At 51.8% G+C, this 12,753-nt stretch overlaps 1 protein-coding gene across 2 annotated transcripts in view; it reads right to left on the bottom strand.

The window, feature by feature from the left end:
* CFAP77 (cilia and flagella associated protein 77) overlaps positions 1-12,753 on the bottom strand; it is a 158,511-nt gene that overhangs the window by 82,966 nt on the left and 62,792 nt on the right. The window contains exon 2 of one of the 2 annotated variants that reach the window (XM_064371729.1): positions 2,101-2,208. The exons of the other annotated variant lie outside the window; for it this stretch is intronic. Within the exon in view, the coding sequence (XP_064227799.1) occupies positions 2,101-2,208 (108 nt within the window). The remainder of the gene's footprint in view (positions 1-2,100; positions 2,209-12,753) is intronic. 2 annotated transcript variants of the gene reach the window in all.

Here is a 12,753-nt window from a genome sequence, read left to right as displayed (position 1 = left end):
GAGGCAGAGGTTGCTGTGAGCCAAGATGGTGCTACTGCACTCCAGCCTAGATGAGCAAGACTAGGTCTCAAAAAGACAGACAAAAAAAGTTAACGATGAGATTACCCCATGTGACTCAGCAATGCCACTTCTAGTCATATACCAAAGGAATTGAAAACAGGTGTTCATATATACACCTACTATGTACCCACAAAAATTTTTTAAAAAAGAAAACAGGCATTCAAACACATGTACCTGCATATTCATAGCAGAGTTATTCTCAATAGCCAACAGGTGGTGAGCACACAGTGTCCTCACGAATGAATAAACAAAGCATGGCACATCCGCACAATGGAATATTATTCAGCCGTAACCGGGAATGAAGCACTGATCCATGCTGCAATGTGGATGGATCTTGGAAGCATCATGCCAAGGAAAAGAATCCAGACAGGCACAAAAGGCCACGTGTATGAACCCATTTCAAATGTCCGAACAGGTCAATCCAAAGAGTCAGAAAGCAGGTTGGTGGTTGCCTGCAGCTGGAGGGAGGGAAGGGGACGTGACTGCTCTCAGGGATGGAGTTTCCTTTTGGGGTGATGAACTTGGAACTTGAGAGGGGTGATGGTTGTACAACATTGTGAATATAGCCAATGCCACTGAACTGCACACTTGAAAATGGCTGATGGTTAATTTTATGTGAATTTCATCTCAAGAAAAAGAAAAGTTGGGCCGGGTGTGGTGGCTCACACCTGTAATCCCAGCACTTTGGGAGGCTGAGATGGGCAGATCACTTGAGGTCAGGACTTTGAGACCAGCCTGGCCAACACAGAAAAAACCAGTCTCTACTAAAAACAATTAGCCAGGTGGGATGGCAGGTGCCTGTAATCCCAGCACTTTGGGAGGCCGAGGCAGGCAGATCACTTGAGGTCAGGAGTTTGAAACCAGCCTGGCCAACATGGAGAAACCCCGTTTCTACTAAAAATGCAAAAAAAAAATTAGCTGGGTGTGGTGGTGGGCGCCTGTAATCCCAGCTACTCGGAAGGCTGAGGCAGGAGAGTCTCTTGAACCCAGGAGGTGCAGGTTGCAGTGAGATCACACCACTGCGCTCCAGCCTGGGCGACAGAGTGAGATTCTGTCTCAAAAAAACAAAAAAAAGACAAATTAACACCTCCAAAGGAAGGAGATCCCTGGTTCCCGTCAAGCAATTTAGGAAACTCTTTCTCTCCTAAGGATGGGAGGACGGGAGAGCAAAGACATGCAGACGAAGTGACGGCTGCTCACAGTAGGACAAGGTGCTTTGAAAACGTGGCTCAGTCTGAGAAGACCATGCTCCCTTCTGAGACTGTGCTGAGGTGGGCATCGGGGGGTGAATGGGCTCAGGGCCAGATGGATTAGTGAAGGCAGTTTCCCATCCGAGTCTCGCTATTCTGACAGTCGCTGCGGTGGGAGCTGGGGGAGCGTGTCTGAAACCATGAAACTGGATGGAGCCCATTTCACGGTCTGACCCCCTTCGCTTGTCGTGGCCTCACTGTTGAAAGGCTGCGGGGTCGGGGGAGTAGGAGCGCACCGGACTGGTGTTTGGAGACCCAGGTGTCAGTCCGCATTAGCCTCGTCCACACCGAGGACACGGGAGAAGATGGGTGGCTTCCGCAGAGGCCCCCAACCCCTCGTGGGTCAGAGGAGCTCAGGCCGCAACACCCCTTGTCCTGAGCCAGCTGGGCAGCCCCTCCAGGATATGCTTTATGTATGGAGGTCTCCAAGTCAGGCCTCTTTGGAAGGGTGTGTTCTTAAGAAAAGAAATGAGAGTCCAACTAGGCTGCCTTGGCAGCCCTCACCAGCGCCCGCCTGATGTCGACAGACAGGATTGGAACGGGACTCTGATCCTTCTGTGCTGTGTGACTTCGAGCAAGTTACTTGGCCTCTTGGAGTCTCGGTTTCCCAGCATTCATCAAACAGGGAAAACCGTCCCCACCCGATGGTTTAATGACAAGATTTAGATAAGGCCACGGAGGTGAAGCGCCGCGGGTGCCCAGCACGCAGTATGTGTGCAGAAGCCGGGAGGGGCCCCTCTTTTCCCCCTTTTCTCCAGGGTGACACTATTTTAGCAGAAGGAAGAAACACCTGTGAGCCTCCTTTGATGTGGTGTCCAGCAAGGGAAGGAATAACTTTCTGCACCGCTGAGGATTCATAAACAGAACAAGAGGTTCCCACCGAGGCAGGGCCGGTGGCCTCAGAAATAAATGCTGAGTCCACTTGATCATTTGGTCAGTTTAGCTGCCAGGGGTCAAAGCGAACAGACCCTGAATGAGCAGATTTAAGAAAAAGGCTCCCTATGAAAAGAGAAAAAAAGAAAGAAAGAAAGAGAGAGAGAAAAGGAAAAAGCAGAGAATGATCTATGTACTTTTCAAAACTTAAAACAGAAATCAAAGGAAACCTGAACTGTTTTAAGTTTTGACAGCTGCAGGGATCATTCTGTTTGGTTACTCTATTTATGTTTTCATTTTCTTTATAGATTCATTGAAAATCACATCATGTAATAGGGAAGAAAAATGTTGTGTTCCACCCCCTCACCGTAAACCCTTGTTCCTTCCCGAGAACAGATGAAAACGCCCGCTCCAGTGACTTTTGTTTTGATGTATATTTCATAATATCTTATTGATTGTAAGTTTTATTTCCATGTCAATAAAAAGTGGTATTGCAATAAATGAGAAGGAGTTTAACACAAAACGGCAGCTGACCTGTTAGCACAGCAGATAGCAGAGGCGGAGGAGGTGGCTCTAAAACGAAGCCTGTTAATAAGGCTGGGGTTGGCTGGGAGAGGAAGTGGTGTTTCTTGATTTCGGCAGGGAGCGGGGAGGCTGGAGGACAGGGTCCTCCCACCCCCTCCTCTTGGCAGCCTCTGGGGTTGCTTTATGATTGGTTCTGGGTTGACATTTCCTAAGGCAGATGATGCAGAGACCTCAGCAGCAACGCTTCTCCTCCTCTAGCAGGAGGGGAGGCAGCAGCCACCGACGGGGTGCAAGCCGCTGTGCTCAGTACCTCGTGCACACAAAGATGGATGAGAATCTGGCTGGGGAGGGGGGAGTGTAAGGAGTGAGTTCGAGGATTAGAGGGCTAGTCAAGGGGGAAGAGTATGAACACACAAGCTGTAGTGGGCAGGGCTGGGTGGGGTTTCAGGAGAGGGGAGGTCCCCAAGGAGGGATGTCTGAGACTGCCCAGAGGGGACAGTGAGGGGCCACCACCCAGGAAGGAGGAGGGCAAGGCTGTTCTGGGGGAGACAGGACGAAGCATCTAGCAGCATGGCAGGGAGTCTCGGGCCCAGAGAGCTCGCAAGGGCAGCAGCAGCTTGGGGTCTTACAGTCACCAAGCTCTGTCGTAGCCAGGGCGGGCAGACCCAGGTGTAGCTTTGTAGGGTATGCAAAGCAGGTGGGCTCTAAATGGCTAAAACTCTGCTTGTTGGAGATTTTTTTTTTTTTTTTTTTTTTTGAGACGGCGTTTCACTCTTGTTACCCAGGCTGGAGTGCAATGGCGCGATCTCGGCTCACTGCAACCTCCGCCTCCTGGGTTCAAGCAATACTCCTGCCTCAGCCTCCTGAGTAGCTGGGATTACAGGCACGTGCCACCATGCCCAGCTAATTTTTTGTATTTTTAGTAGAGACGGGGTTTCACCATGTTGACCAGGATGGTCTCGATCTCTTGACCTCGTGATCCACCCGCCTCGGCCTCCCAAAGTGCTGGGAGGAGATTTTTTTAAACAATTGGATGTGTGGAAATGTGTTTGGTGCCAGTGCACTTTCCAGCTCACAAGTCTCAGCCCGCTGGGAAGAGGTGGATACATGGCGGATGTCTGTGGTGTGTTTCTATAACAGGGGACCTTGGACCACAAAGGGGACACCCTGCTCCCAGGCTTGGCCTCGTCTTACGCCCTGTCGCTCACTGTCCACGTCCTGCCCTGTCACTCACTGTCCACTTCCTGCCTTGGGCTTTCTTTCAGCTCCTGGAACATTCAGGCCCCTTCCCGTATGAAGCCCATGCTCAGACACCTCCCTTTTCTCATTGGCTCCTGGGCCCCCTAACTTTAACTGAAATGTCACCTCCTTGGAGAAGCCCCCAGACTCTGTACCCTCCATGAGAAGCCCCAGCTACAGGGGCCTTGAGATGAATGAATCATTCAAATGGTGGTTTCGACTGCGTCTCACTCCTTGGCAGGTCAGCTGCGTGGGCACAGGGAAGACCCCGTCTCATTTGCGGTGGTGTCCCTGTGCCCGGCACACAGCAGGTCTTCAGCACACACTCCAGGATGCTTATGTGACTGGGCACCAAGGAGTGGGGCACAGGCCCCGCTATGGAAGCTCACTCTACCCAGGCCTGGGCCATCTGGGGCAGGTCTTCCAGAACACGGTCTGGAATCTGTCCTCAAATTCTCCAGGGAGTTGAGTTATGAGGGCAAAAAGTGGGAAAGCCCTGTCCTGCCCAGCTGTTGACCCCACAGGGTTGGGTGGGCAGCGGAACTGAGCAGTTTCCCACCTCGTGACTTTGGCAGGTGGGCAGGGACCAGGAGCAAGAAGGAGTCTGGTGGCTCCTGGGGAAGGCGGTCCAGGAGAGCAGCTGAGGAGGCCCCGTCTCCTCTTCTCTGGCCTCCGTGGTCCCATCTGCAAAATGAGGAGGCTGAGCTGGTGGATTTCCAGGGTCCCTCCACCCAGCTCTGCCATTTCCTTTCTGGAGCACGTCTCTATCCGGGTTGTCCAGATCCGCATCATCTGCTTCTCTTGCTGACGGAGGCAGAGGAACACAGTGGAGAGCTCAGAGCCAGCCTCACCTGGGTCCCACTGCCACTCTCCTGCTTGTTAGCTGCTGCGTCACTGTGAGCAAGGACCTCACCCTTGAGCCTGTCTCTGGATACCACCCCATTCATAGCCTTGGTGTCAGATGAGACTATTCACTGCTCCTCACGTAGTAGGCCATCCTAAATATCTGCAGTAGGAAAGTGTGGCCGCTATCATCAGAGGGAGTTGACGCCACGTGTCCCACCTCCATCAGCAGCACCTGTCCCCAGCAGCCAGCTCAGCCCACCTGCCCACATGCTTTCAACTAGAATGGCCTGAGCAAAGCCAACCAGGCCGTCCTTGGAGGGAGCTCAGGCCACGGCTCCGCAGCACATCCCTCCAGCCACTCAGAAGCATCGCTGGATGCGGGTGAGGGCCTCTCTAGGCTGCCCTGCGGCAGGTGCCATGAATGGAGAGTATCTGAGAATGGCACGAGGAGGTGGCTCAACCAAACCAGGCCCAGCGCCCCGAGGCCCTCCCCAGTGCGCCCGCCCACCTGTGTCTGTGTCTGCAACTGAAAATTGGAAACACTGTGGCTCTGTGGTTGGGAGGATGGGATGAACAATGGGGGAAAAGGTCTGAGCTCCCTGAGGGTGCTCAGGGCAAAAGATGGCTGGGCGCTGTGAGCCCAGCATGAGGGCTTCTGCTATAAACGCCTTCATGGCTGGCTTCTTATATGCAATAGGGTTGCATCACCAAGGTAAAGATTCTGAATATGTGGCATAATTGCTACATGTGAAAATCTATTTGTACTTAGCGTTTAGTCTTGAAAATTACCAAGCCCTGTGCTGCTCCTACAATTAATCATTAAAGAATTAGGGGTGAGAATGCCCATTATTGCGAAAGACTCCAGTGATGGTCTTGATCCAACTTATAAAACAGACAGATTTGGTGCAACTGAATAATTTTCCTCCTCTCTGCACAAAATCAGGAATGCTAGTCATACTCAATGGCTGGAGTGAATGCTTACAAACTGGTTATAGACCAGCCTATAATTACCAAAATAGAAAAAGAACAGCATTTTGTAATGAATGACAAGCTGCAGAGTGGAAATCTAATTTGGTCTAATTAAGCAGCCTTTTGTGAGGATTTGTCTTTAGATGAAAAGTGGGAGCCAAGGAGATCTAAATGCAAATGAACTCCATCATTTTGGTTTTAAAGGGCTAGGCTGAGATGAGTGTCTCCGCGCCCAGCCCTCTCTTCTTCATTAGATTCCGAGTCCCCTCCTCGTCACCTCCAGCCCACGCCGGGCCCCATCTGCCTTGGAGGAGCCTCGTGGTTTTTGTCCCTGGCCTCTCATATCTTTTCAAATAGGACACCTCGAGCCGACAGGGCTGTCGGGAGCTTTTGCTTTTTGGGAGCAAATTTTATTTTACCCAAAGTAATAAAAGCCAAGGGGGCAGGTGTTGGTTATTAGAGAAACCTGCTCCTGTTCTCTGCGAGTGCAGCCTCTGAAGTCTTGAGGGTTGAACACACACCCGGAGCCACTGGCACTGACAGCAGAATGGGGGTACACCAGCGCGGCGTCTTCACCTGTGAGCCTCGTGCAGGGTGAGCAGAGGCTGAGGCTTGGCTGCCATTCAGGACGCCCCAAGACCACCCTAAGCTTCAGTAATTTGCCAGAAGGACCCACAGAACTCGGAAAAGCCACTGTGCTCACGGTTATGGTTTATATAGTAAAAAGCTACAGGCTAAAATCAGCAAACGGAAGAGGCGCATGGGGCAGGGTCCAGGACACACCAGGCATGGAGCTTCCAGTTGTCCTCCCGGGACAGCGGTTACTTCTCCCGGTAATGACATGAGACCATGTGCAAAAGTACTGGCAATCAGGGAAGCTGACTGGAGCCTTGGAGTCCGGGGCTTTGATTGGGAGTTGGTCACACCCGTGTGGTTGGCCTTCCTCTCAAGCCCCCGCAAAGGTTGAGATGATACTGTGTGGTCCAAGGCACCCATCCTAAATCACATGGACCCATCGGCTTGGCCAAAGACCCCCAGACGCATAAAGACCTTCTTCAGCAAGACATTCCAAGGGCTTAGAGTTAGAGGTGTACCTCTCAGAAGCTGGCCAGGGCCAGAACTTTCTTTGGAATGTGCAGGGTGTGGACATCCCAGGCCTGCTGAGTTAACCCTTTCCTGCACTTTGGCCGAAGCTCTCTTCCCAGTCACCCCCAGTGGAAGTGACAGGATTGTAAGACCTGGTATATTTGTCCGTTCTCACACTGCTATACAGAATTACCTGAGACTAGGTAATGTATAAGAGGAGGAGTTTAACTGACTCATAGCTCCACATAGTTTGGGAGACCTCAGGAGACTTACAATCATGGCAGAAGGTGAAAGCGAAGCAAGGCATGTCCTCTCGTGATGAGGGAAAGGGAGAGAGAGAAGGAGAGAGGGCGGGGCAGTGCCACACACTTTCAAACCATCAGATCTCATCAGCTCTCGTGAGAACTGTGTCACGAGACTGCACTGGGGGGATGGTGCTAAGCCATTAGAAACCACCCCCATGAGCCAGCCACCTCCCACCAGGCCCCACCTCCAACGTGTGGGGATTACAATTCCACATGAGATTTGGGTGTGGACACAGAGACGAGCCGTCTCACCTGGTTAGGCTGGGTAGATGAGAAGCAAACAACATTCCCTCACACTGACTCCATAATCTCCTTAGTTTTCAAAAAAATTGCAAACATTTGGACTTTCTCATCTTCTAAATAAAAGCAAGTGGAATGAGTGCCAAGCAGGGGTCTGTGGCAGAGCCCCGCTGCCCCCAGCTTGGCCGTCTCGGTGGCTTCTCCCTTGCGAACGCTGGTCAAGACTCAGAGGGTCTGGACTCCCAGGCTGCCTGTCTGAGCCCACGGCCCTCCATGTCTCCATCAGACTTTGGCCCAGTTCCCTACTCACCCCCAGACACCTGCCTTGGCATTCAGATGCTCAAGAAAGGGAGGCAGGAGGCGGCACCAGAACCCAAAGCAGGGCAAAAGAAGGCAAGAGCATCCTATGGAGAGAAATGAATAGGCTCCCGGCCTGGAGCGCAGACAGCTCGTGTGTGCTGAGCAATGACTATGTGCCCAACGCCTTGCCCAGGACTAAGTGCTCGACCCCTGCTGACCCTGACCCTTCCAGACCCGACCTCCCACTTGGAACCGCACCCTGCCTGGCTTTGTGTGCAGCACTGATCATCGACTCATTACATATTCTACTGATGGATTTGGGTCATCATCTTTCTCTTCTCCCTCAAACGAGCTCTGTGGGATGGGGACTGGTGGCTGGTTTGCTCGCTGCTCTGTCTCTGGGGCCTGGAGTAGCTCTTGGCCCGTAGTAAGTGCTCAATGCATCTCTGCTGAATGAATGAACAGAAGGCTTGTCGTCGTGACCTGTGAAGCAGGTCGACTCTTAAGCCAGGTTTACAGACTAGTCAGAGAGGTGACGTGTGCCCAGGGTCACCTTGCTAATCGCCAGAGGCAGAGCTCAGAAACCAGCTGGGTGCCCCTCATGCTGGCCCCCCAGTTGGTGCCTTGCAGCCTTCTGAGCATCCGGGCACACAGAGAAACCAATCAGCCTGGCACGAGACACGGAGGTAGATGTACAAGGCTGCTTGCAGCTCCAGCGGCCCCAAGTCCAGAGGAGGTTGGTGTCACAGCACTGGCGGTTGGGAAGCCCTGACCATGCCATGTGCCTCCTGGCCCCAAACCATCGCCTCTGTATCCACTTCTTGCGGCTTCTGCAACAAATCACCACCAGCTTTGTGGCTGAAGGCAGCAGAAATCTCACAGCTCCGGAAGCCAGACATCTGAAATGGAGGTGTTAGCAGCAGTGGTTCCTTCTGGGGCTCCAGGGGAACCCGTTCCAGGCCTCTCTCCCGGCTGCCGGTGGCTGTTGGCAGCTGCGGTGCTCCTTGGCTTGTGGCTGTATCGCTCCAATCTCTGCCTCCATTTCCACATGGGCTTCTCGCCTGTGCGTCTCTGTGCCTCAAATCTCCCTCCCCTTTCTCTTGTCAGGATGCCAGTCACTGGGTTTAGGGCTTACCCTACATCCAGTACAGTATCATCTTGAGCCTTAGCGTGATGACCTCTGCAAAGACCCTATTCCCAAGTAAGGTCACATTCGCAGGTACCAGGGATTAGGACTCGGACGGATCTCTGGGGGATGCTACTCCATCTACCACGCCCTCCAGCAACACGACATAGCAGTGTGTTCCAGCCTTCCACGCTGACAAGCACAGAAGGACGTCATCCCTGCACAGCACTCATTAGCGGGCACGTCGCGGGAACCGTCCCAGCGCCAAGCGCTGCATCTAGATGAGCCACACCTGTCTGCTGGGAGGGATACCACGTGTGTCCCCTTATCACAGCTCGTGGGGAGATGGAAGATCGGAGCTTGAAGAGAGACATAAGCAAAGTTCTGGAGACCCAGAAACTGAAGGCAGCGCTCCATCCAGCCCCCCAGGAGGAGGGTGGGTCACTGGGGGAAGGTTTCTCAGAGCATGTGGTATGGGATGCAGTGAGTGAGAGCTGAGTTAGACTTTTCTGATGGTAAATTTTGAGGGCGTTCCTGGAAGCATCCAACCCCAGGACCAAGCGGAGGATAGACACTTACAGCTGGGCATAGAGGAGCGTCACAGGGGAAGTCTTACAGGCCACCAGAACTCTGAGAAGCAAGCTCATCTGCCTGGCAGGCTCGGGGCAGACCTCCCAGAAGAGGCGGCATTTGAGAAAGACTTGGAATGCCGAATGCAGAGCTATGGCGCAGCATTTCACAGCACATGCCAAGATGGCAGAAAAGCCTGGACAGAAACGCAGGCAGCAGCAAATGATCCAGCAGACCAGAGGCCAGGCTGTGCTGGGCTATCGTCTTTCAGAGGTAATAGGGAGCCATGGATGGTTGTGGTTCCACGCCCATGGTATGATCAGTACTGCAGTTTGGGAAAGCTGGGCTGGGAGTCAACACAGGAGAGAGTGTAAGAGAATGCAGGAGGTGGGGGTGCCCAGGAGTCTGGTTCTGCACTCCAGGTGGAGGTGATAAGAGTCTGAACTGGGAGAGCAACGCTCGGGTCTCTGTGGCAAATGTAAGATGCTCGAGCTCTTCAGACCCAAATATCTTCAAAGATGATTGGATGTAGAGAAAGCTGCCCGCCCAATGTCACGTGGGTTCCTTCTTCTTTCTGCTCCTAACCGAGTCACTTCTCCCTGCCTAACTCCTGTGGGTTTCTCCCTTGCCTGGGGCACTCAAGACTGGCAGAAACTAAGGAAATTCAGAGAGGATCATCTGCTCAGTCCAAAGTGGGCTTCCTCCCCACCCCTGCATCCCCTCAGCCGGGAGACTGTGGCCTGGACCCGCCTGGGTTCTGTAACGCTCCCAACTGCAGACCAGCCTTAGTGAAGGGGCCTAGCGGTGGACGCAGCCATAGAAAGCAAGAATTCAACATCTGCTCGGGCCCAGATTTGTCTATTTCCCAAGATGCATGATACCCAGGCTGGGCTCTTCCAGACACCTGGGGAATCCGACTGCCCTTTTCAGAATATCAGAAAACTCTCATTTTAAAGGTTAGGGAATAAAACTGCAAAGGAGGGCCTCGCGTTCGCTGGAAAGTTTAAAATGCAATTTCTTCTCCCTGGAAGACCTCAGGCTCGGTTAATGCCGCCAGCAGATAATGAAAGTCTCCTTGTCCTAAATCATCTCTACTGGCACAAGAAAATAGTTAAAAGTTTTTGTCTGAAACGATGCATTTCCTTCACGTTAAACAGCCTCAGAAGGCCTGAGCCTCTTTCTCTTTCCACACCCCAGAATTCCCACAAGAAATCAAATATAATCCTCTTTAAGAAGCTTTAAATAATTTTGAGCTTTCTTATTGACTTATTAAAATGCAGCTTAAAACACGCCTTCAATGCAATCCTTTTACAAGGGTCAGGGATATAAAATTTGAAGAAATATGATTAGTAGATCAGTTGGAAAGACATAAGCCGGCAGATCCAGTTTTGACTATTTCAGTGAAAACTTCCCCAGGCACTTCTGATGCCCCCAAACGACCTGCCCTGAGCCACGCACACCGTCCTGCCTGACTTCATCTCAACCTTTGGGCCTGTGTGCCTGTTCGTCAATAACTCGGTAACTCCCTAATCGTTCTCTACCGCCGCCACCCGACCTGAGTGTCCCTGCCACCAACCCCTGGCAGCTCCGTCTGTGCATTACCCACTCCCATCCCAAGGACTGAACTTTCTTAGAAACCCCTTTGTTGTCAGCTTCAAAGGTCTTAGAACATTCCAGTGGTGGCCTTTGATCCCTGCATACTTGAGCGATGAGAACCAGTCGCATCCCAACGCCCTGCCAGCCCCCCTCATGTTTATCCCATTTCATTTGAGTCATGCTTCTTCCTCGGATGAATGGGTCCAGAGTCGAACTTTGATAATTACGTGTTTGGGTGAACGAGTGAGTGAATGAATGAATGAATGAATTCCCAAGGCCTTCTTAAGCGTATGATTGCCCAACAGAAAGCCAAACAGAACAGGGACTTGGAAAACCACACTTTTCCCGGGCAAAGCATCCACCAGACCAGAAGTATTCTCTACTTAAAGCAAAAAGATACAGATGTGAAAACGCATGATGAACTTTGTTTTTAATCAAGCTAGATTTTTTCTAAATGCGAACCCTTACAAGAGACAACCCAAAATCTATAAAACAGTTTTTGACACATGCAGGACACCCCAACTACAACACCAGGGCTGGCAATAGACTCTTGGGTTTGTGAGGAGAGGACACAACGTGATCAATGGGAAGACTCTGTTCAGAACTCCAACGTCAGGCCGGGTACGGTGGCTCATGCCTGTAATCCCAGCACTTTGGGAGGCCGAGGCAGGTGGATCACCTGAGATCAGGAGTTCGAGACCAGCCTGGCCAACATGGTGAAATCCCATTGCTACTGAAAATACAAAATTAGCCAGGCATGGTGGTACATGCCTGTAATCTCAGCTACTTGGGAGGCTGAGGCAGGAGAATCATTTGAACCTTGAGGGGAGTTTGTAGTAAGCCAAGATAGTGCCATTGCACTCGGGTCTGGATGACAAGAGTGAAACTCCATCTCAAAAAAACACAAAGAAAACAGAACTCCAAGGTCAGCGACAGCTCTGGTTGAGACCAGGAGCTGCCCTTCGCCTGCGCTGGGGAAGGCTCCAGGGATATAACTAGGGATCGTCTGTTTTTGACACATCTGGTTTGGCTGGAACCACCCCCTCCACAGACAGAAAGATATCCTGATGAGTATACAGTTTGGAAGGGAATCAGTGTCCAGGCTTGGGAACTACAACGGCCTGGGTTGAAATCCAAGCTCTGTTACTCATCACCAGGACAATCTGGATCAAGTTACATCACTGTTCTTTGCCTCAGTCTCCCCAGCTGTAAAATACGGAGGCCAAATAGTAACCGCCTCTGAGGGTGTGTCTGGGCTCAGATGATGGAATGCCTGACAGCCACACAAAAGTGCTCACTTTGTGGGTTGCTATGGTTTGGATGGTTGCGCCCCCAAGCCTCGTGTTGAAAGTTGATCCTGAGGCCAGGCACAGTGGCTCACACCTGTAATCCCAGCACTGGGAAGCTGAGACAGGCAGATCACAAGGTCAAGAGTTCAAGACCATCCTGACCAACATGGTGAAACCCTGTCTATACTAAAAATATAAAAACTAGCTGGGCATGGTGGCATGCGCCTGTAGTCCCAGCTACTTTGGAGGCTGAGGCAGGAGAATCGCTTGAACCTGTGAGACGGAGGTTGCAGTGAGCCGATCACACCACTGCACTCCAGCCTGGCGACAAAGCAAGATTCTATCTCAAAAAAAAAAAAGTTGATCCTGAATGACTTTGGAGGTGTTCGGGTGGAGGGGCAGGTCCCTCATGAATAGATTAATGCAACCCTTAGGGGTGAGTAAGTTCTCACTCTATTAGTTTCTTGAAAGCTAGTTGT

The sequence above is a fragment of the Aotus nancymaae genome, unplaced genomic scaffold, assembly GCF_030222135.1.
Source record: "Aotus nancymaae isolate 86718 unplaced genomic scaffold, 86718_ANA_hifiasm-v0.15.2.pri h1tg000158l, whole genome shotgun sequence".
Classification (NCBI taxonomy): Eukaryota; Metazoa; Chordata; class Mammalia; order Primates; family Aotidae; genus Aotus; species Aotus nancymaae.
This window is presented reverse-complemented; position numbering and strand designations above follow the sequence as displayed.